Source organism: Tachypleus tridentatus, chromosome 3, assembly GCF_004210375.1.
Source record: "Tachypleus tridentatus isolate NWPU-2018 chromosome 3, ASM421037v1, whole genome shotgun sequence".
In the NCBI taxonomy this organism is placed as follows: Eukaryota; Metazoa; Arthropoda; class Merostomata; order Xiphosura; family Limulidae; genus Tachypleus; species Tachypleus tridentatus.
This window is the reverse complement of record NC_134827.1, coordinates 103,289,071-103,313,932: the sequence shown is the minus strand read 5'-3', so window position 1 is coordinate 103,313,932 and position 24,862 is coordinate 103,289,071. Positions and strand designations below refer to the sequence as shown.

General features: G+C 35.0%; 1 protein-coding gene and 1 pseudogene across 2 annotated transcripts in view; one reads left to right on the top strand and one right to left on the bottom strand.

The window, feature by feature from the left end:
* Positions 1-18,082, top strand: part of LOC143245938 (uncharacterized) — a 27,797-nt pseudogene extending 9,715 nt beyond the window's left edge. Inside the window, exons 5-10 of the transcript XR_013025708.1 lie at positions 1,052-1,136; positions 1,904-2,262; positions 3,999-4,151; positions 6,590-6,679; positions 10,204-10,311; positions 11,428-18,082. The product of XR_013025708.1 is annotated as an uncharacterized LOC143245938 (transcript). The remainder of the gene's footprint in view (positions 1-1,051; positions 1,137-1,903; positions 2,263-3,998; positions 4,152-6,589; positions 6,680-10,203; positions 10,312-11,427) is intronic.
* Positions 15,972-24,862, bottom strand: LOC143247641 (uncharacterized). Its single transcript, XM_076496002.1, has 3 exons — positions 24,845-24,862; positions 21,086-21,189; positions 15,972-20,800 (listed from the first exon to the last, which is right to left on the bottom strand). Exons 2-3 carry the CDS (start codon positions 21,162-21,164, stop codon positions 20,490-20,492), a joined length of 390 nt encoding a protein of 129 aa, XP_076352117.1. The 5' UTR covers positions 21,165-21,189; positions 24,845-24,862; the 3' UTR covers positions 15,972-20,489.

The following is a 24,862-nucleotide window of genomic DNA, read 5'->3' as shown; positions in this document are numbered from 1 at the left end:
ATTTCAAGTGCCATGGCCATTGAGAATTCTCTCTTGTCTTGATGCATAAAGACATCAATTAGTATAATTACCCATGAGTAACAGGAACAAGTATACTAGATACTAATTATCTGATAACCTTTCACTGCTCAAGTGGGGTGAAAACCCCCACCCCATGTACAAAATAAATTATCTACCAAATCACAGTATAGCATTCAAAAGTAAAAAACAAATATCAGGAGGTTATATAATAACCTTTATTTAGGTTCATTGGATCCAGTGCAACTCTTACTGACCATAAGAGAAGATGGAAGGGTGAGCTGGGCTTATTTGTTTTATCAGATATGGCATCGCTCTCTTCCTATGTCTTGCAGCATCTCAGCATTTATCATGAGTGATGCAGCTATATATTATACTGTAATCACTATAATTACTATATAAATGTCTAATATTTGCACTGTATAAATATTTTTTTCTCACTTTATATAGGCATTGGGATGACATCTGTTGGTTACTGGTAGAACCAAATATCAACAACAGTGATTGGGAAAACCTAAAGCAAATGCGATACCCAGATCTTGTGAAAGGGTTAAGGGCTGATATTGTGTTTACCACAATGGTATAAGTTTTAAAAGTATTAATAGGGCATTTTTAATGTTTTGTAGAGACTATGTTTAATATGAGGAAGTGAAAAAGAAAATAACAAAGAAAGGTTTCTTATCTCTTGCAAGCCAGTAATTTTTGTGATGTTGCAAGTGGAATCCAAAAGGGACAATAAGTAGTTAGATAATTATATAAGATGTTTTTAAACAAAGAATGAGTTGGTGTTAACTGGTGCCATTATTAAATTCAACTGTTATATAGTTTGTTCTCATTTTATGTTTTATTATTAATAAATTTTGATACATTTTAATGAAACTTTAAAATATGTTTATAAAAGTACAAACTGCAATAGAAATCATATTATGGAATGTTAACTATTTTAAACATTTCTGAAGTAAAAGTGCTTATGACATGAATTATTGTGAAGTTAGAAGAGTTCTCTCTGTACACAAGTTTTGTATATTTATAGGAAGACACTATGTCTCTGAAGGACTTTTTAGAAGAGGCTGCTATTATGAAAGAAATGAAACACCCAAATTTGGTCCAGTTGATTGGTATGAAAGTTACAAATTACTGAGTTGATTTACGTGTTTTAAATTTCTTTTCTCAGCAGAAACTAAGTTGTGTGGACAAGTTTGTCAGGTTAATCACACCTTTTTAGTTAATGTTTGAAATTGGAAATTGTTGTACAATGAGTATACATTTCCATGCTGTGTAATGAGACTTGATATGTAAATTAATAGTCATTGAAAAGTTGGCTGTCTGCAGAATTATTTATCGTCAGTAGACGAGACACCGAGTAGGCTGTTTATTTATTTATCGTCAGAAGACGAGACACCGAGTAGGCTGTTTATTTATGGCTGCAGTAAATCTATGTCTTGGGCCAGTTTCCTGAATATTTTCGATGTCAGCAAATATTGTAGATGGATGAATAGCTAGTTGGACTTAAACCTGAAATAATGTTTTAAAATCCATAATTACTGTTTTCACCTTGGAGAAATTGTATAACTTTATCATTTTAAGAATTGCAGCATTTCAATGTAATGTTTTTCTCTGTGTATGAGTGAGCATGTTTTATTTCAAGCCCGTTGGAATTATTAAAATTGATTTTTCTCTATCAACAAAGAGTAGTTTAAAGTTACCACTTGCACTGTTCAAAGTATTTCATAAAGTTAGTCATTATGTAAAATTATTAAAGTTTTGTGAAAAAATGTTTAATCCGTTTTAAGTACCAGTCAAGAACAGGAAGTTGTTGTGTTATAACAACTAATAAGTAATGCAGTGTGGGTATTGATTTTAATAAGTATTCTCATGTTTTCAGGTGTGTGCACTAGAGAACCACCTTTCTACATTATCACAGAGTTCATGCCCCATGGTAACCTGTTGGACTCGTAAGAAATGCTGTGAGGAATGACATCACGGCTGTGATCCTAATGTACATGGCTACTCAGATAGCCCTCGCAATGGCTTACCTGGAATCGCTTGCTTCATACATCGGGATTTAGCAGCAAGAAATTGTTTGGTGGGAGATAACCACCTGGTGAAAGCTGCTGATTTTGGTCTAGCTCGTCTGATGCGTGATGACACCTACACTGCGACGCTGGAGCCAAATCCCAATAAAGTGGACAGCTCCTGAAGGACTAGCTTATAACAAGTTTTCTACCAAATCTGATGTATGGGGTGAGTTCTTTTAGAAGTGGAAGTAAGTTACCTTGCATATATGTATCAAGCAATAATCTTCTGTCTTCAAATCTGCCAAATTAATAGATGTGATCTGTCTTCAAACTTTATTCAGCTCACAAAGTCAATAAGAATTTTATTGCAAGGTGTAAATGAACAGAGATATCAGTATCCCTGAATACCCCAGTTTAGAAAAGTTTCTTTTCTTTGAAAACTAAATTCATGTTGTGGTGTTGTTGTTGTTGTTTTGTTGAGAAATACACTCTGCATTATGGTCGTACAAGTAATCAAACAACTTAATCTTGTTGGCTCTGAGACACGTCTTCCCGAGTTCTGCCTTCAGTCTGCAAATGGTCGTTGTTGATATCGGTTACAAACTGTTAAAATGTGGTTTTCAAAGCTGAATGTAATCTAGTTATTAAGAGTGAAATGTTCCGCACAACACTACGGACACGTAACTTTATCAACAATCAACGGGTGATACGTCTAATTAGTACAGAGCAAGTTTAAGTAAACCAGTTTGACTAATTTTAAAATGCGTCTCAGCTGTACAGCTTGTTTCCTATGCACTTACCGACACGTCCGTTGCCATAAGTTAGCACAGTAGCAACTTTTTTTTGTCTGAAGGGTGAAATGTGATTCTGGTTCCTATGCCGTAACTATAAGGATGATTGAGTGAAGATACCGAGTCATATAAAAACTCAAGTTTTTGTATTTGTACATATTTTCATTCCAGTTAGGCTATCAATAAAAAAAATCACTGCTTAGTGAAAATCCTGTTCAGGCTGCAATTGACTCTTTAAGTTATTATCATGTTCATATCACTTAAAGTAGTCCAGAGTGTGTATAATGTAGTAGTCCATATCTGATTGGTGAATTGAGTGTCCGGATGTTTTGGTTTGCACCATTTCACTCTAGTAATTTCATTGATACATGGTTGTCTTTTTTTTTCTCAGTGGATAATCTTAATTGGATGTATGGAGTCTATTCCTCCTTTGTTCGGTTCAGCATCTTGTGTGCACCATTTTGACAAGAAATAGTTTAATTCTCAAACAAAACCTATGAAATTGATACACATCTCGTTTAGTCTGCATGAAAATCTCTTTTTAAATGAATATGTATTAACTTTGATGTTAACTTCGTTTTTGGTTGTATGGTTCACAGGCTTTCGTTATTATATAAAGTACAAAAATTAATTTATGTGAGAAACAGTAGCTAATAACAAAACCATGTGTATCATTGGCAAATGATCACTTTTTCTGTATGGGCCTACACTTTATATTGGAAAAATAAATTAATTCAGTTATCATAATTTGAAGGCATGTTTGCTTATTCATGGTTATCATAAGCAACAATGGGGAAAAAATAATCCTGTTTTCATTTTTTTTCACACACTAAGATATTGTAATATTTTTATTTTATCTAAATCCATCCCCTGCCTAACATATAATTTACAAATGTTTGTGTTTAAAAGAGACCTAGTTTTACATACAAGAATGTTAATGCATGTTTTCTTGTTTCGTGAATCTATATATCATTTTTTGTTTCTTTTTGCCTTGACACTTAGAGTTGAATTAATATATTCATGAATTAGAATGTCCAGTATAAATCATGTAAACAACACTGACCACTGTAAGTACTCTGTAACCTCCCTTTACTATTTGTTTATTAGAAATACTTTGCTATAGTACATATAAAAATATAATATAATATATATATATTTTTTTCCACTGTAGCATTTGGCATCCTTCTGTGGGAATTGGCCACTTATGGAATGTCGCCTTATCCTGGGGTTGAGCTGACAGATATCTATCATATGCTGGAAACTGGTTATCGCATGGAGTGCCCATCAGGGTGTCCACTAAGGGTTTATGAATTAATGAGGCAGTGTAAGGGCATTATTTCTTTTAAGTTTTTTAATTTTGATACTGTCTGTAAAGATGTTGTACAATATAACTCTAAATTTACTCAGTTTTAATTGGACATTTTTGCTGTCGCTGCATTGTAAAACTTGAGTTACATTGAGCTCGGTGGCATATTTAGGTAGGGGCTAGAGGGAACTTGGCCTCAGGGCCCATGATCTTAAAGAGGACCTAATGATAATTTTACTCTATGTAAAAATGACATGGGATGTATGGCTCACAAAGTTGTTAGCCTCTGGGCCCACACAATATTAAATCTGCTACTGGTTAAGCTCATAATTGCACATTTATGTTGACCACTTTATTTACATTTACAATTTAACAGTTAGGCTTAATTTAAAAATGTCTGTAAGGGTGAGCACGTGTGTGTTTCACGTACCTTTTGTTTCTTGCTTTTCCTTCCTCATAAATTGTATTTAGTATACTTGAAATTTAATTTGTAATATATTTTTCTTATCTAGGATCATGTTACTGTGTCTTTGTAAAGCATGATATAAAATGTTTTTGTGTGTTTCTGGCTGGTTCAAGGAATCCCTATCTAGGACAGTGTTTAACTGTGTGTTGGGTACGTTGAGCCTGCTACATAACCACCAAAGTAGCCATGACAATTAATCACACTATAACTTGTGATAATATATGTGTATTTTCACAAACGTTTTGCAGAATATCGGTAAATATTACAAGACACTTGTACATAAAAAATGAAGCTCTTCAAATCAGTATTTTAGTTAAATATTTGTTTGTGAATGTTTACATTTGGAATATTGTCTAATCAATGTGCAAAATGACCGACTTTGATTTTTGAGATTAAAAAAAAAAAATACTTTTTTCATCCGAAAAGTGTCGCATTTTATTTGTTTTAACTTCTAAAACCTCCTAAATAAATATCAACTTTTTTACTTTTTATCTGTTTATTTTTTCTTCTCTAATGTTAAAGAGTGCTGGTTTAATTGACTGACTCGTAACTGCCATAAAAAAAAAAAAAATTAAAAAAAAATTGGAGAATCAATCTAAATTACCCATGTACGCCCTGTAACATGAGTTTCACATGCACAAGTTGCAGGATGCATGTGCATTCTTGAAAGCCCTTGAAGTTAATTTGGAGGGCTACAGATTGCTTGAAACGGGACCTTTATTTTTGCAAAAGAACTTAATTATTATAATAGCAGAATATATAGTGGTATCAAACCCTAATGTGTGCTGCAGAGTCAAGCACAGTAAATAATATTCTGTTTACTCTGTGTTCATACTTTGAACAAGTAGGAATTTTATAAACTTTTGGTGGAATCTGATTGATTTTGATGTAGATTTCAGCTTCCAAAAAATGCTTGAAAGTGGCCTCGATAATTCAGCATAAACCATGATTTCCCTTATGAAACACTGTAAAATATTAAGTACATATATCTTGCTTTTCTTAATACAAGTAATAGCGTACCAGTATTTCGTAAAATAGCAACATTTTGTTCGTATATTATTACGGTTTACAAATAAATGTTAAAATTTTAAATATTTTTCTTAAAATGTAGAACAGTAAACATGAAAGTAATATATAGAAAGCAACGATTCCTACAACCTACATTGTTATAAAGTGTTTTACACTCGTGCATTGTGCTGGCTAAGCCTCGTCAAAATTCACGTGCGGAGGATGTAGACAACTTTTTATATGTGCCTTTTTAGAACTAAACATCATAAGTTACTACATTGATACTATAAAAATCCACACAAATTTATCAGTCTTTCTAACTAAGTTGTATTTGGGTCTTGTTTCTGATCAGAATCCTATTTTAATCTTATATTTCACTCATCAATAGTTATAATGGCTCTCCTCACATAAACACTTTAGGAATACTGACAGGGCTACATAGTTCAAAATGGACAATTTGGATTGGTTATAAACATACACATAAGAGAAACAGAGCTTGGTAAACAGGTATTTTCAAAAGATGAAATTGTGGGTGGAGCCACTGTGGTGGGTTGGCTGAATATAATATCTTGGCAGATAGAAAAGCTATGAGACTCTTTATGTTATGTTCTAGCTTGTCAATATTGGTAATGTGAGCTTCTAATTGGTTAAAACTGCATACATTATATTGCGGTGTCATAAAATGTAATCTTACCAAAAGCTGGTAATAATGATGACGGATAGCATGCAAAAATTCATATTTAGTTATTGAAAACAAACGTTCTTTATAATTTAAAAAAAAAAAAGTACATATACTAAGTTTTGAATTACAAATTGCAATTTAATGACATATTTTTGACGTACATTTTGAATGCCAATCTACAAAACATGATGGCATGAGCTGTAAACTCCACCCAATCCAATTGTAGGAAAGGGTTAAGAGGTTATGTTACAGCTGTTTGGAAAAACTTTATATATCAAGTTTTTTTTTCGTGTGTTTTAGGCTGGTTGTGGGAGCCTCTAGAAAGGCCAACGTTTGAATATATTCATCACACTTTAGAGACAATGTTCCAAAATTCCAGCATAACAGAAGGTAAGTTGTAGAATGGTAAGATTTTATTTTCTTGTGTGATTAAAAACTTAAAAACAATTTGTTGATTTATTAAAATAAAATAGATAGATTAGTAAATACTTTAATATTAAACTAGACAAAGAAAAAAATTATGGAGAAACATTATTATTTAACTATTCTAATCGAGATATGCAAATGTAACCATTAAAAGTATACTGTGAACCGACATCAGATTTTTTAATAATAATAATAAATTTAGCCAATTCTTTCATCTTAACCATTTTCATTCTGTAATTGGTGACTTGGCATTTATGGCCATTTTGTGTGACCAACAGGTCTACCCAACTGTGTTGTAAAAACGTTCCCTTGTAGTGAGACAACTGAGCTGCTCGCACGCCCTTAAATTACCCACCTTAGTACCGCATGTGCATACTTCACCAAGCAGAAGTGGAACTAGTATATTTAGATATTGAAAGTGTTCAAAGAAGTCAAATTCTGATTTCCATTTAATAGTGGATAGTAGACACTTTTTGAAAACCTGTCCAAAATTTAATTACACACATTTTAGGTTAAGGTATTAAATATGTTTACTAAATCTTTTCACTAACTCTGAGTTTAAAGATTTTTTTTTCTTGCTAATATAATTGTGTGAGAAATAGACTTAGTGCTAACTGACGATACTATCCTGTTATAAACCAAACTGATTACTACTTTTTAAATATTAGTATAATAAACTTTGGTGTATTGCTGCTTACCAGAGGTAGCCCTAGTAATTTATCCCATGATTTGGGTGCCCTCTACTTTTCAAAGAATACTTGACCAAGTTTATCTGGGCAAACCATTTGTTGCCGTATTTTTAATTATTTATCCAAATATATTTGCATGTTAACTTGTATTACAATATGTGCTCACTAGATGGCGCTGCAAATATTGCTTGCCCTAATATCTCGAATTCAGCCTGAATTGTGTATCGGAAACACTGGGGAGAAAAGAATCATTTCTATTCTTCATTACAAGTTCACTGAAATAAGATAAGTAATTATTTTAATTGAGAATATTTTGTGCAGAAATACGATAAAATCACCAATGTGTAAGTATAATATGTGAAAAGCTCAATTAAAAAAAAAAACTTTTTTTTTAAATCTATTTCCAGAAGAGTCGAAGGGGGAATTAGAAATATATGTTGGCACTTGTCTTTACCATGGCATAAAACTGGATACAACTTTTACTGGAATAGACACAAATGTACATTTTCATGCACTCTGATATGCAAATAGTTGAATTTTTTCCCATTTTGTTATGTTTTTGTATGGGGAGAGTCAAACTTCACAGAAAACAAACTGGGGGGGGTTCTGGGCAATCTGCCATATTTTGATCAATTACAGGTTTTACAAATATACATACAAAAATATGGTAAATGCTGTTTCTGTTATTTTTGGGGGTTATAAGGTCACAAAAAGCATAATTTTAGGTGTTATGGTTCATTTTTGTTAATATTTTGACCAATTTACATGAGGTTTAGTATAAATGTAGATGTAGACAATTTTGAAATTTTTGTTTTTTACTCGTGTTTTTCAGTGAGGAAAGAGCTATAGGAGTCTTTTTCAACTATTGACGTATATATCAACCAAATTGCATGACATTTAGTACACAGGTACCTTCTTGTATGTCCCAAGTGGTGATATAAACAGTTTTTATATGTTATGTGTTTTTTCACAAATTTTTTGGTGTCAAAATTGGCCATGTTTGGATTGTGTGGCAGAGCCATGTTGCTCTTTCCTCTCTAATTCTCTCCATACAGACTGGGTCAATTTGACCAACCACATGACCTCTTGTCTTTCACACACAAATAATTATAGTTTTGGTGAAGTATTTGTCCATGTGCAAAGTGATTTTCATGTTAAGATTGAAATATTTTTCTGTCTAAACAATCTTGCATTTCCTTTATGTATTCTCTAAAATCTTCTAAATAGATTTGAAATGCTTGTTTTCAGTAAAACTTTCATATTTTATCTGTTATTTTTTTTCTATTCTAACTTTACACAAGTTTGCTAAATTTTACCACCAAAAAGAAAAACTGAAATACAGTGGAACCCCTCTAAAGTAGCCACCTTCAGGAATGAGACAAACTGGCCTGATTAGAGGGGTTCCACTGTACATATTAGGGATTATATAAACAAAAAAAGGGACTGTGATTGAATGACTGCTTTCAAGGGGTGACCGAATCTGAGGGGTGGCCGCTTAGAGGGGTTCCACTGTACATAATTAGGGATTATATAAACAAAAAAATGGACTGTGATTGAATGACTGCTTTCAAGGGGTGGCCGCTTAGAGGGGTTCCACTGTACATAATTAGGGATTATATAAACAAAAAAAGGGACTGTGATTGAATGACTGCTTTCAAGGGGTGACCGAATCTGAGGGGTTCCACTGTAAATTTAAATTCTCTTTTTGTCTTTGTGGAATTACTACAAGTGTAACATGAAACTACATTCATTTATCCGAAGTAGCTTTAAACAGTATACATTTAATTGTTGTTATTAGATTTTATTGTTTTATTACCATATGAACAGTGTCTAATTATTATTCATGCATTTACAAGTTGTGAATCACTTCAGAAGCATGCAGTTTATGTTGGGTTATTGCTTTACATTACCCATAAGTTACTCTGAGCTTCTTGCATGTATACCTTTTGAAATATATTTATTATAGTTTTATTATTATTAACATAATCTAACCTAAACAGAACTCTATTTTGATATTTTAGTTACTGTTATAATAATAAATTAAAAACTGACTGACTACTGTACTTTTTTTTTTTTTTGCTCTTAACTGTCAATAACACTTAACCATACTTTTATTTATATTTATGGTAGTAACACACAAAATAATCTTTAATCTGTATTTAATTAAATAATGAACAAAAAGTATTTTAACATGAAAAAATAGACAATTTCCTCTAACTATTACAAACTTTCTGACTACCTGTCTTCCCTCTAGTCTTCCGCTGCTAAATTAGGGACGGCTATCGCAGATAGCCTTCGTGTAGCTTTGCGCAAAATTCAAAAACAAACAAACTAGTCAAAGTTTCAAGATAAGTTATTGTTTATACTGGTAAGATACATATTAATTATTTCTTATCCCAAAAGTAAAGTAGAATAGTCGAATTATTCTTAGAAGGTTCACTGAAGTGGATAAAGGATTTTTCTTTCAAATTTTTCCAAACTAACCCAAGAAAGATCTGAAGTTGTAATAACCTAGTTTCTTTTCACTTCTTCAACTTAAACTTTCAGGTAACATTATAAATGAGTCAGTTTTTGTTCTTCAGTGATGTCGAGAAAGCCCACTTGTAGAGAAAAATACATATGTAAACACGGCTCGTTTGGGTTAAGAAAATTTTTTACGAGAGGAGGCGAACAACGTTTCAACCTTCTTCAGTCATCATCACGAGCCGTTTTTACATGTATACTTTTTGTTCTTGTCTTCTTCCAGCTTTGATCTCTCATTCTTTGTATATAAACTTGCATGTGTCAATCCTTCTGTAGAAGTAGAGAAGCAGCTAGAAAAGAACATTCCAGTACCTTGCAGAGTGTATGGAGAACAGTCATCCAGCCTTTATCAGCGTAATGAGGATTACCCGTTAGCTGATCAAGGTTTCTTTTTTAACCTTTTTCTTTCTTTTGACATCCTTTGTACCATAATAATAATAAATACTTCATTAGTGTTTAGCTTTCTTAAAATAGTTCAGCATCTATGAAATGGTTGTTTGCTTCTAACCTGTAGTAGCTCATAGTCTTTGGTTTTAATATAGTAGGTGAAATATTTTATTTAAATTTTTAGTAAGTAGGTGGCATAATTTAGAGGAACGTTATAATGTTACAGTCAATCCCACTTGTTCATTGATAAAAAAAAAAAAGTAGCTCACGAGTTAATGGTAGTTGGTGGTGACTAGCTGCCTTCCCTCTTGTCTTATATCATTATAATGTTACAGTCAATCCCACTATTCATTGGCAAAAAAGTACTTCAAAAGTTAATGGTGGTTGTTGACGACTAGTCTTGTACTGCTAAATTTGGGATAACTAATGCAGATAGCCCTCATGTAGTTTTACATGAAATTCAAAACAAACCAATAATCAGGTTGCTGTTTGTTGGTTTTACAGATACAAATGAGGGTTACAACTTTTGGAAAAAGGCCAAATTTCGATAAATGTTTGTTTTGCTTTTCAGAAATCTGTGGAAAAAATCTGTTGTTGTGTTAACAAATATGTTAAAATACTGAATGTTTTGCAGACTTGTATGGAAGATAATGTAATGTTTTGTGCTGTTGTCTAGTAACACATTAAAAAGTGACTAAAACTTGTCCAAGTTTCTTCAGGTAACAAAGGAAAGTATGAGTTGTGTAAAGTAGTTATGAAATTAAGCTACTTTAACTGTTACAGTAGCTAAGTAGTTATGAGGCTGAATCTGTGTAACTAGCTAAATAGTTGAACGGTTAAAATTGTTTGATATACAAAATAATTTTCAGGTTTGTTGGAAATTCTTGTTTAAACCTTTTATTCATAAAAATAACCAAAATCTGATAAAGTTGAAATGCCCAGGAAATCGGTTTTATTTGATGAATGCAGTGTTTTTGTTTTTTATTTGCTGTTGGATTGCTGACCTCGTATGCATTCAAAGTAATGCAGATAGTAAACCTTAAAGTTAGGTATTAAATATTCTGTGCACAATTAGTATTTAACTCTGGTTAATCATCATTTTTGGTTTTTTAGGTTGTCTCAGAGAAGGCTCTTCTAAACACCAGGCCTTCATCCCTATTAGATCTACACTTGTTCAACTTCGAAGATGTAGTCCTTGTAACAAGTCAGCACCTGTACTATCAAAACGAACCGGTACCTTTGAAGACAAGTCTCACGGAACTATTGGGGGAAAGGAAATGGGTAAAAATAAGATTGATATCTCAAACAAGAAAGTTAGGGCAGTAAACAGAAGTGAGGAAATACATGGTTATTTAACGGGGGAAACTCCAGGCACCGACGAATCGGATGCTCATACTGCAGCTTCTAGTGTTCCAGCAGTATCCCTGAACCAGCACAAAATGAAAAAAGCAAAGACTTACTGTCTTAACAATCGGCAACATAATAATACAAAAGATAATAGTGTTTCAAATAAAACAAAAGAACCCAAGAAACTGCAAGTTGCAGCTCTAGAGGTCCAAAATGTGAAACGAGCCATTAATCGTTATGGTACACTTCCCAAAGGAGCAAGAATCGGAGCATATTTGGATTCACTCAGACAACATGGTGTCTATGCTGGAACCAAGTATCCTGAACCTCTTATGGAAAGTGAGTCTCAAATGTTTAATGATATTGGGTTGGAAAGTTCTACTGTGCACCAGTGCTCACAAAATCAAAATTTTAGCAATATAGATGCTTATAAACCAGAGACTGGAATTCATTTCTTTTCAAAATACCCACATTCAAGATGGCAAAGACAAGAGGGTGTTAATAGTTCATCTCAAGTTTGTTTACATAGACAAACGTCAGATTTTACATGCTATAAGAACAAGGACATATATGAAAGTGAATCTATCCCAGACTTTAGACATCTTAGTTCAAAGCCTTCTCTATCTCCTAGGCTACCTAGAAGTCGAAGGATAGGTCACAAATCTTCTCGGGATGGGAAAAATAAGGGAATTGTTTCTGAATCTTCAGAAACTGAAAACAACCATGAACCTGGTATGGACAACTCTTCAAACTCTGGTGCTGAAACTAGACTTGAAAACCATAATGATAGCTACACTAGAACTTTTGATTCTTTGGAATCCAGAGCTGTTGAATCTCGGTCATTGTCATCTTCTTTTGGTTCCAGTGTTTTACAAATATCAGTAAGAGTAACACCCAAAGAGAGATCACCAACTCCAAAATTCCCAATTGTAAAAAGTGGTTCAGTAGATGACCAGTTGAGATGGAAGACTGAGAAGAAATTTGGTCAGAGTCCATTAGAATGTCCAAACACTATAACAGCACTGACTTGGAGTACCAGTGTAGATAGTCCATTTTTTTCGGGAAAAGGCCAGAAGTATTCAGAAACCATCAAGGTATCTCCTGATATTGTTTCTTCACCATTGCCACGTATAGGTTTTCCTTCACGTCCCTCATTTGTAAGAGAATTTGTGGATATGTGCTCAGAACGGGAAGTTACACATGAAGATAAAGCCTCTTTACTTGCCAAGGTGGAAAACATTAGTCAAACAACGAAGAACCCAGCAACTCATCTAGTCTCAGAATATTTTGAAAGTCTTAAACTGAAAGAAAGAAGGGCTATAGAAGTAGGAGATGCATCCTTCCAAATCGCTGAAGGAGTGGAACAATGTTCAGAAAAGGCCAAGGAACAGTTGGGTGCAACAAATCGTCCAAAAAAGAGTTTGCTTTCTCCAGACTTACTTTTAAAATCTGAACTTGTAAATTGTTCGATGCTAGGCTCTCGGAAAGGAGCGAAGCTTTCTGAGCAGATCAGCTCAAACAGGGTAAAAGGAACGGGGGAATCGCAGTTTCATTTTTATGTACCCTTCAGTAGACCTGAAGAAGATGTAGAAAAAACTTCCATTTATGATACTAATAAAGTTTTACCAAAACTGAAATGTAAGCTTCTGGAGGAAGAGAATAAACATGAACTGGCAATATTCTGCCAGTTAAATGAACCATCTGTGGTTGTAGAGAAGGGAGAAGAGAGACATAGTTCTAGAAGTGTTACAAATTTAGAAAGGAGCACCACACAAGAATCGGAGCTTGGCATGAGTAGCCCTTGTATTATCATCTCTGAGAGTATGGAATATCAACCAATAGAGAAAACAAAGTCATTGGAACAAGAAGAAGAAATCGTTATAAACAGGAGCAATGAATCTGTAAGTTCATCAATTTATATTAAGGAGAATATTGCACCAAAAACACTGGTTGAAGCATCACCAATGGTTGAACACACAGAAGAAATCACTCATGAAGGAGAATTTGGGACTGAATCAGAAACTTCCCCTCAAAACAGCGAAACTGAAGATCGGTGGTCCCCAGTTATTCCTAAACCTGTGGTTCCATTGAAATCATCATTAAAGGATTCTCATGCCGTGATGTCTCCAGGTCCTAGGCCCTCTAAAACAGTTGACAGGCCCTGTGTTTCTCCCCAGGAAGATGTTGAAAGTTCTCCATCATCACAGGGCACCAAAGATGAGCAGACCAGTAAACAAGAATTTTATAGCATTGGAAGTAAAGATACCATATTGGAAATCTCCACTGCCCTTGAAAACAGTATACATTCATTAAAACTTGCTACTTCTATAAGTAGTGGGAATGTCATGCAGCTGTTGGATAAAGTGAAACTCCTTCAGTCTTCATGTGTAAACTATGCAGATAATGTTTCTCCACACAGGCGATTTCGTTTTCGTGAACTGTTGTCTAAACTGGAAAAGCAGGCGGAACAATTGCCTTCAGGTAATAACATTGTATCTAGTACACGACTTTTTTGATGAATTACAAAATACCGTGAGAGACTTAGTAAATATAGTAAAGAAGTGAAGAATTAGGCTAATATATTAAAACAAAAGTTACTATAATGTACATTTTATACTATTTGTAATTTTAGGGGTAAAATCGTGGATTCTAGTTAGACAGTGGGTTTTACTTGTCTGGTTTTCTAGTCTTAACTTTGCTCATTACCAGACCTAAGAGAGAAATATATCAACTGTCTGACTCTTAGTTCTATAGTTTCAAGTGAGAAAAGCAATGTGTTTACCACTTATTTATTCCCTGTACACAAAAAGACACTCTTTAATATGTTATTGAATTAGATCTCAAGTCATGGCTGTTGTGAGGGGCATTCCAGTTTTGTTTCACCAATTCAGAGAGGTCGTGTTTTCCCCTTTGACAAATAGCACCTCAAAGATGACCTAGCAATAATAAAATTACAAATGAATGTTTGTAGAAGACTAATAACTCAGAGTTTCTTTACTGTTTCATTTCTAAATATTTGTTGTACCAGTCATTGCTTTTTAAATTTCTGAACAGTTGTTGGTTAATGTAATGCCATGAACAAATCATTTTTATGGTTTAAAAATCAATGTTTTTGTTTTTTTTTCTGGATGGAATGCACCTTTCCTTACAATAAGATGTGATATAATTGAAACTTTTAAACCATCAGTATTTGGTGAAACTCCATGCTTACAGAGTTGGGAAGAAAACAAGACAACTGTATGTTTCACAAAAATGCATCACTTACTATATCCATAATACTCCCATATCTTTACTGGCGAAACCACGGTTGTAATAAATTATTTTTTTCCTCAGTTCTGTTGTGAAGGTTTAGTTCTATTTTCTCCATGAAATTATACTGAAAAAAACGAAAGTTTCATTTGCATTATGACTTAATTCTGGTCAAAAAGATAGCATGATGTGTGTATTATAGTAAATATTCAAGTAAGTGTGTACATGTGCTAAAGGACTGTATTATGTAATCTCTATTTTATCCTTTGTAAATAAGCATGTGAAAATATTTGTATTTGTGTATTTAATTAAGTTAATATTGTGTTTCTGTTTGTTTTTACCTCTTGTGTTTGTAGTTAGTGGATTTATTACCTCTGCCACTGCAGGTGGACAGAGGTCATCTTTTCACTCCTGTGTGTTTGTCAGCAAAATTTCTCAAACAGATGAATAGATTCGAACAAAAAATGTTATACATTTGGACCATGGCCCAACTTCGAAGTGATTAGTTTGTTGAGGTTAAAGGTCACATTTTTTTTTTTTTTAAATCTCTATCCGTTAACATGGGGGACTGATTTTTCACACTGTTTTTGCTCTATAACTCAATCTAAAATGATTGGATTTTGATGAAACTTTGTGGACACACGTACAATATTATCCCCCTTTGTCCTGCTATAAATTGTCTGTTGATGAAGACATACAGACGCATTTTCGTATTTTTCGAGAGTCGTTATATGATCAACGTTGCATAACAGAAGTATGCACTCTATTGAGTGTCCCTCTAGTTTGCACTTAGAATACTGTTTGGTTTGTATTTTAATATATACACTTGTTTTTCTGTAAAAAATGTGTGTTCATAATAGTAACTCAATCGCTAAAAATATTATTCTGTTTTGAGACGGAAAAGGAGGTTTTGAAATGGAACAAATCGAGCAACGTATTTTGACGTCTTGAATCATTGCAGGTATAAATGTATTTAGAAAGTGATGTTGTAGTTTTCTATCTTTGTTTGGAAGAATTTATAATTGAACTTTTATTGTGTAGCATCTTCTGTCTGAGCTACATTTGGTATGGAGAACTTATTTTATTGTACATATTTCCTTATTTTAAAATCTGGGTCTTAATCCTACCTGGTGGACGTAATAGACAGCTCAAAGAGGCTCTTTAAAAAATAAATTGATAAAAATTTGCTCAAAATCATTGACAAAATTATTCATTCTACATTCTTGTCCAAACTCTTTGGTATTTCCCAACATCACAGTTGCTAAGAATACAAACATTACTGTTTACCAATAAAGGTAAAATATCTTTTTTTTTCAGTGAATTTTAGATGTGATGGTTAAATCTGATCTGATCTGTAGGTTAGTGGTTTGCACAACTGATGATAATTGATGACAAATCTTTTGTAATTGACATCACACCTTGTGTGCTGTATGCCACTGCTTTAATACACTGTAGCAGAGGTTTCCTGAATTTGTTTGTCAGATTTTGAGGAGAGCCAAACCAGGGCCGTTTGTATTACTTTTCAAGTGATAGACTTAAATGAGAAGGTATAACTAGCCAACATCATGAACTGCAAACTCTTGAACTGCTGCTGTCAGGTTAAATAGTGAGACTTGACTGTCACTCTTATAATGCACCTGTGGTCCCTAAGTTACAGTCACAGGGTGCAAACTACATATTCTCTGCTCCAAAGTCTGACATACGAACCACTGGGCTCTACTTGGCTGTTTTTATGAATTGCATGTCCAGTTGACTCAGTGAGCTCTAGTGTTGATTTGTTAGTCCTAATTAGTGGTGATCTGAAGGTGTGCCTTCATGTTCTTCCTGCTGTAAACCTGTATAAGGCTAGTTAAGAAAAAAACGTTTTTAAATTAACATCAGCCATGTTCTGACATAATGCCCTGCAAACTAACATTTTTTTGTGTATTAGTCTAAAACATGTTCGTGGCTACAGCAGAATTCGTGAACATTTCCATGGGAGTTTAAGTTTTAAAAGGGTTTTCCAAGATTTACTCAAATATATACACACATCCCCTAGTGAGACAATGTTTTAATATAGTTACTAAGTAGTAATGTTGAAAGAGGGAGATTAGTAAAAAAGTATTAACAAATTGCTCTTTACAGAACACCTTAATCAACCAATCAGAAACGTACGAAATGGCTGCTATACAGTGATGAACCAATAATAATAATAAAAAAAAAATAACACGTACTCATGGTTATGTGAACATAAGTGTAAGCTTTACTTAAGTTTTCTTGGTCAGGTTGGTAGAAAAGCAAACTATTCATACTACTATATAATTTAGTCACTTTCAACAATTTCGTGAACTCGTGTCATTGGTAAGAATTGGAATATTGGTAATGCAATATTACATTAACTTGTTTTTTAGTAAATTTATAACCTTAAAACCTGATGGGTTGTTTTTTTTTCATTTTTTAACCAGTGCATTTAATGACTACGAATAACACATGGCTTTCTGTATCTGCATTCTTTAAACTCCCGTTTATTTTGTATAATAATTTTATGATTCTGTTTCTAAAGTCTATGTACTTAAGAAATAAGACGTAACAACCAGCAATTGTATGAACGTTTTTCAGAAATAGTTAGGGTTACCAATTGTACGCATGATGTGTATCAGACACAGAATTAGGGTTAGCAGTTACTTAACCAGTATGTCTGAGAAATAGAATTATCAGCTATGAACAGTTTTATCTAGGGTCTGTCAGGAACTTACTTTGGGTTACTAGTTACTTGTAATGTTGTGCCTCTCTAAATCTTAGACAGTAACGGCAAATCAGTTCGAATAGATTGAAATAGCTGATACGTCGTTCAAACCTTTTCGAACATAATATTTGTACTTTGTACCACTTGGCTTTGCTTTGTTTATATACATATATACACGTTGCTACATATTTTCATAGTCACAAATACCATCGTAACTGATAAACATACATAATAAATAAACTTCTTAAATAATATCATAGTTTGAATAAATATTTTTCATCGTGTTCTAAAGAAGACGTAAAGGGTATGACAACGAATACTTAATGTTTTCTCGTCAGTATTTTATAATGGTCACCATTTCATAACAACGTTTTCCTCTGCTGATTTGTTACCTCCTGTGTTTTTTATAAGAAGTGGAAAATAAAAGATTTCTGTTTACATTTGGTTATTATGTGATACTGAGTTCTTAATATAAAATGCCGGATACATAAAAAGAAATTACCACGTGCACATAATGTACTACACCTAACGTTTTTAAAAATAACTCCTCCCAGATTGAATAAAGCCAGTAATTAAATCTGATGTTTGCGAAAGTTAAAGACGCTGCATCGTGACGTTCTGAAGGCCCGGCATGGCCACGTGGTGAGGGATCTGAACTCGTCATTTGAGGGTCGCGCGTTCGAATCCCCATTACACCAAACATACCCTTTCAGCTGTGGGGGCGTTATAATGTTACGGTCAATCCCACTATTCGTTATTTTGTGGGTGATGATGACCAGTTATCTTCCCTCTAGTGTCACACTGCTAAATTAGGGACTGATAGCACAAATAGCTCTCGTGTAGCTTTGCGTGAAATTCAAACAAAAAATAGAATCGCAACTTTTTGTAAATCCTTGGTTTGTGGCCGACACTGAAGTTATCATAAAATATATTTTTCTATTCACCAAAAGTAAATTTTTACCTTTGCCTGTGGAGTGCAGTTTCACCTATTGAATACCCAGCGCCTTTTAGTGGCAAGTCTGAAGGCTTGTGTTGATAAAATTGGGTTTCGATACTCATGGTGGACACATCATAGATATCTCATTGTTTAGTTTTGTTCGTCACTGAGAGTAAGTTAAATTTAATACTGAGTATAACTATGGAGTGTTTTTGTTTTCTGTATTATATGAAAAGATACATATCGATGAAGAAATGGACTTGGGTTGTCGAAGTATGGGGTTAAAGAAACATGACAATTTTGTATTTCCTTCTTACGTAACTTGGGTTACTCGAACATAAAAATATTAATCACGTAATTGTATTAATGAATATAATAATTCATCTTTAAGACAAAAGGCTTAAATCAGTCATTAGTCGGGTAACCTTGTGATTTAAGATCCGGCCAATCAGAAGCTGAAAACAACCTTCCTATTGCACGGCCATCTATAGACTGATAGTGCTTTAGTTTGTTTTGTTCTTTAATTTCGCGCAAAGCTACACGAGGGCTATCTGTACTAACCGTCCCTAATTTAGCAGTGTGAAACTAGAGGGAAGGCAGCTAGCCATAGCCACCCGCCGCCAACTCTTGGGCTACTTTTTTTTTTTTTTTTACCAACGAATAGTGGGATTGATCGTAACATTATAACGTCCCCACGGCTGAAAGGACGAGTGTTTCGAGCGACGGGGGTTCGAGTCCGCGACCCTAGGATTACGACTCGAGCATCCTAACCACCTGGCCAGGCCGGGCCTGACTGATTGTGCATATAATGTTACAAAACGCTTAAATACGAATGTGATAGAACGGAAACTGGGATATGAACATAATGAATAACGATAAAGTTGTGTAACTTTGTTTCAAAAGCGTTTCGTTTAAAATATATACATTAATAAAAAAAATTTAACTGTCGTACTGTTGTGTACATTTTTGTACTTATCTAAAGCGGTACAAAATTTGAGAAGAAAGCGAGTCGAACCCATAATCTCTAATAACCTACCTCCATCACATGTCACACGTTCAGTAGATTACTGGGTGATTTTGGTGTTCGGTCCCAGTTCATACTATGTGTTCCACAGTCAGTCTGTGGGGGGTCAAGCTCAAATCGCTGAATTTTATTTGGGGGAGAAGATTCGCTACTAATAGAAATCTATCACCATCATATTTTGTTACGTGTTTCAAACTTGAAGTACTGAATATTAAACTAGGATATATATATGTCCAGGTAAGGTACTCGTTTGGTTCAACCACACTTGTACTTAATGTAGAACTTTTGGTAAGGAACGTAACTTGCTACCATCGATAGCCGCCCATGTAGCAGAACTGTCTGTCGTACTTACATTCATACCTCTACATATGAAAGTGTGGTGTGTGTGCAGCAGTACGTGTTGTGGCTCGGGCTTTAGACTTTATGATCATCAGCCCGGCACGCTAAACCCTAGATGTTTCTCGGTTGGTCAGCGATAAATTAACAAACAGTAAATTTCGGTGTCCAATCCCTCTCAATGGACACGGCAGCTAACTCGATGGGTATAGATTTATAAAACTAACAACTAATTAACCACTAGGCTAAGATGGACCTAATTTTGTGTTAAATTGGACACGTGTTCTATTAATATTAATTTCCTGGAAATAATTGGTCACGTCGGCCAGGTTTACTGACCTTATGAAATTTTTTTTTAATTAATCGGTTGTCTACAAGGTTTTCTAAAATTATCGTTTGAGACAAGTATCAAAATTAATAAGATTGGTAAGAATTAGACAAATCAATACTGTACTAAAAAAAAAGTTCCTTCCCGATTATTTGATAGCAAAAAAAGCCACGAAGTTTGCACTTGCAATTACTTAAAATCCACATTTCAAAAAGTCACTTCCCGCTGCTCATAGTCCTAGTGGGCAGCAGAACTTCGAAACGTCCTGCAAAGTGATATCTGTTCCTCTCCAATTAGTAGTTCCTTTGGTGAGGAGGTCCTGAACCTCTCTGTAAGAGAAGCCAAGTTTCATCAAAATCTTTAAAAGAAGTTCCAAAAAAGAAGGATCCGTTTTAGCTTTGTTGACGAATTCTTCAAGTTTTATCCACACTTTGGGAGAGTTGAATGAATCTGGGTTAATAGACTGCACGTGCTTAATATCGAGGAAAGTTGCGTTGGTGTCGTTTTCTTCAACTTCAGACACAATCGTAGCTTTGTCTCCTGAATGACAGAACGTGAAAATATTATTGGAATTGGTAGTCGAGAAAATACAACGTGCAATTCTAAATGAACCGATAAGAACGTTTTTTGTTCTCAATACGTTTTGGACCTTGGAAAACAACGTTTTTGTTTGGTCCTAACAAGGACTATTGCTTTGCTAGTTTGTTTTTTTATATTAATATAAATGAGATATGATGTAGTACACTTCTGGTTATTTTCAACAAACTTCGTTTTTGTGTGAGAATATTAAAAAATAAGAAATGCCATACACTGGTTATTCCTTACCGGTGATAGGCGCCGCTTCTACAAACAGCACGACCGCAACGAAACACGACAACAATGTAAGTATGACGGTCGCTGCCATCTTCGGTTGGTGGCCGTAGTGTCCTCTTGGTGAAAGACGAAAATATTTTGGAGCTATAACACTGAAAACAGGTGTTAAAAATCGGTTTAAACATGTACTCAACTATAATTTCAAGCAAACTGTTTACAACAAGCGTAAGAATTATTAAGAGTGTCGGTACAGATGGCCTAAAACTTTATTCGTACATTAGTTACACGTAGTTTAAAAAATTATATCACGTACAGCGCTATCTATTGTCTGGATTTATCAAATAAAGTTTGTTTTGTTTGTTTTTTTGAATTTCGTACAAAGCTACTCGAGGGCCATCTGGGCTAGCCGTCCCTAATTTAGCAGTGTAAGACTAGAGGAAAGGCAGCTAGTCATCACCACCCACCGCCAACTCTTGGACTACTATTTTACCAACGAATAGTGGGATTGACCGTCACATTATAACGCCCCCACGGCTGAAAGGGCGAGCATGTTTGGCGCGACGGGGATGTGAACCCGTGACCCTCGGATTACGAGTCGCACGCCTTAACCCACCTGGCCATGTCGGGGCCCATCAAATAAAAGAAAAACGGTGAGTTGCAATAAGTTTTTGACAGATCAACCTTGTGAAGTGATTAAAAAATACGCTTTTATAGCGTTTATTATTAATTAATACTTTCGATCGAGGCTCTGAAAACCAGTTTGTTGACTAGACTGTAACTTTAATCTTACCTATTTTATGGAAAAATAGTTATGTCTGTAAAGATAGATTCACAATAATAATACTCAGAATTAATATAATAAAAATAGGCCCGGCATGGCCAAGTGGTTAAGGGACTTGACTCGTAATTCGCGGGTTCGAATCCCCTCGCACCAGATATGCTCGCCCTTTCAGGCGTTATAATGTGATTGTCAATCCATCTATTCGTTGGTAAAAGAAGAGCTCAACAGTCGGCGGTGGGTGGTGATGAATAGCTGTCTTCTCTCTTACCTTATACTGATAAATTAGGGAAGGCTAGCGCAGATAGCCCTCGTGTAGCTTTGCGCGAAATTCAAAGTGCTGAATAGATCCTTTTGCACTACAGTTTTCCCTTTGCGTGTATTAAGTGTTCTTCCTCTTCAGTAATTTTTTTTCCAAACTAACTCCACGTCATAAGTTCTTTTTTTTACATATATTTCACATTCTTTCTTAAACCCATCTCAACATAAAGAAAGCGTCAGTACCAAATCTAAACAAAAGTTAAATTTCAAGCAAAAAAAGCTACCAATTCCTACACTAATCTCCAGTTGGTCCTTACAGACATTTGTTCACAAAATATTGAGAACAGACCGCTAATTTGAGGACTGCAAACCTTCCTCCACTACTTGAATATGTGGTAAATCACTACATTAGAAGTATGGTTGTTGTTGTTGAATTTCACGCAAAGCTACTCGAGGGCTATCTGCGCTAGCCGTCCCTAATTTACCAGTGTAAGACTAGAGAGAAGGCAGCTAGTCGTCACCATCCACTGCCAACTCTTGGGCTACTCTTTTACCAACGAATAGTGGGATTGACCGTCACATTTTAACGCCCCCTGGCTGAAAGAGAGAGCATGATTGGCGCGACGGGGATGAGAACTCGCGGCCCTCAGATTACGAGTCGCACGCCTTAACCCACCTGGCCATGCCGGGCCCAATAGAAGTAACCGTAAATGGAATATAAAATCGCACGTTTCATTTTATTAGTAACAAGACAATTTCGATTTGTTTTGTTGTTTCGCATTTCTACACGATTAATCGTGTAAGAAAATAATACATTCAAATAGGAACTTGAGTACATACCACCAAAAGCGAAGGAGGTGGATCTTCTGTGACATATCATAAAAAAGAGTGTTCTAAATGTTAGATCTCAATGCAAAGCAGTGTTAAATCACTTTTACTGTCTTTAAGTATAACACACTTTGTGGCCCTGACATTGGTAGGTGGTTTAGGGTTTTCGACTCGCTATCTGAGAGCCAAGGGATCGAATGCTCGTCACATGAAACATGCTCGCGTCCCTAGTCATATGGGCGTTATAAGTTACGGTCAGTCCCAGTATTCGTTAGTAAAAGAGAAGCAGTTCTCCTTGAGGACCGTGCCAGCCATTGTGACGTCATTTTTAACCTCACATTTTTTGTTTCTTCTAGTAGGCCCGGCATGGCCAAGCGTGTTAAGGCGTTCGACTCGTAATCCGAGTGTCGCGGGTTCGAATCCCCGTCGCGCCAAATATGCTCGCCCTTTCAGCCGTGGGGGCGTTATAATGTGACAGTCAATCCCGCTATTCGTTGGTAAAAAGAGTAGCCCAAGAGTTGGCGGTGGGTGGTGATGACTAGCTGCCTTCCCTCTAGTCTTACACTGGTAAATTAGGGACGGCTAGCGCAGATAACCCTCGAGTAGCTTTGCGCGAAATTCAACACAAACAAACAAACAAACAAACAAACAATTCATCTGGTAAATCGATCCAACATGCAGTTTAATAAATGTAATTTTACTCACAGAAGTTGTTGACAGCTACTGAGAAAAAGGTAAAATAAAAGTTTGTTCTTGAAGAAATGCAGGAATCGTATGTTCTAGAAACTGGAAATGTTTAACTTATGTGTTAGATTCCCAACACTTTGAGGAATAAAACATTTTATTTCATTTATATTACTCTGCTGAGTGAATGAATTTTATGTTTTTTAAAACATTTTTTTACGATTATCTTTTTACCCCCTTTTGTTATGCCGACTTTATCAAAATTACAGAACTAAAGTATTATTATACTCGTATTTGTATCAAGCAGCACTCGACGAATAAAGGTGTGGGCTCTTTATTCTTACGTTTATCTCGTTTTATCCGAAGATAAAACAAATAACAGTCTTCTTTGGTAAGTTATCTACTGTCAGCCCGATTCATCTATCAGTTTCGAACGAGCGCAGTGTTTACTGAATAATTACGAAACTTCGGTTCCAACTTATCTTTATACTCTCGATCCATGTAACGACAATTAGAACGTACTAATATTGTATAACTCTTCGTGGCCCGGCATGACCAGGTGGGTTAAGGCCTTCGACTTCTAATCTGAGGGTCGCACCAAACATGCTCGCCCTCTAAGCTGTGAGGGCGTTATAATGTTACGGCCAATCCTATTATTCGTTGGTAAAAGAGTAGTCCAAGAGTTGGCGGTGGGTAGTGGTGACTAGCTGCTTTTCCTCTAGTTTTAGATTACTAAATTAGGCACGGCTAGTGCTGATGGCCCTTGTTTAACTTTGCGCGAAATTGAAAAACAAACAAACTTATTGTTGTACGAGTTTCGGGCTCCTTCGGTGGTCGGCGGTATGCTCGAGTACTTTTAACATTAAAAAAACTTGGAATTTGAACCTATAGGTGGACACAGCACAGCTAACCCTGTGCAACTTTGCGCTGAACAACGAAACAGCGTAAGCTCGGTCTCCTAAGGCGGCTCAGAGCTAAGATAGAGAAATTAAAATGCAAAAAGAAATTAAAAATCGGGGCTCGATCACTGCGATGGACACAGCGCAGATAACCCTCTGTTGGGTTTCGTAATGAACAACAAAACAAACAAACAATCTAAGGTCGGCGCCTTAAAGTAGTACAGTATCAGTTAGATAAAGTATCAACGTAATTGATACTAGATTTCTACAACCGATGTTTACTGGATGAAAAGCTAGGTTTATTTATTATAGCAGTAATACCCTATACTTTCTACCGCT

Bases quoted from the DNA above. Each gene is read 5' to 3' on its own strand.
- LOC143247641 (XM_076496002.1), bottom strand. From the start codon at position 21,164: ATGGCAGCGACCGTCATACTTACATTGTTGTCGTGTTTCGTTGCGGTC. The intron at 20,801-21,085 runs GTAAGGAATAAC...TCTGTCATTCAG, and splicing joins AGAAGCGGCGCCTATCACCG to GAGACAAAGCTACGATTGTG.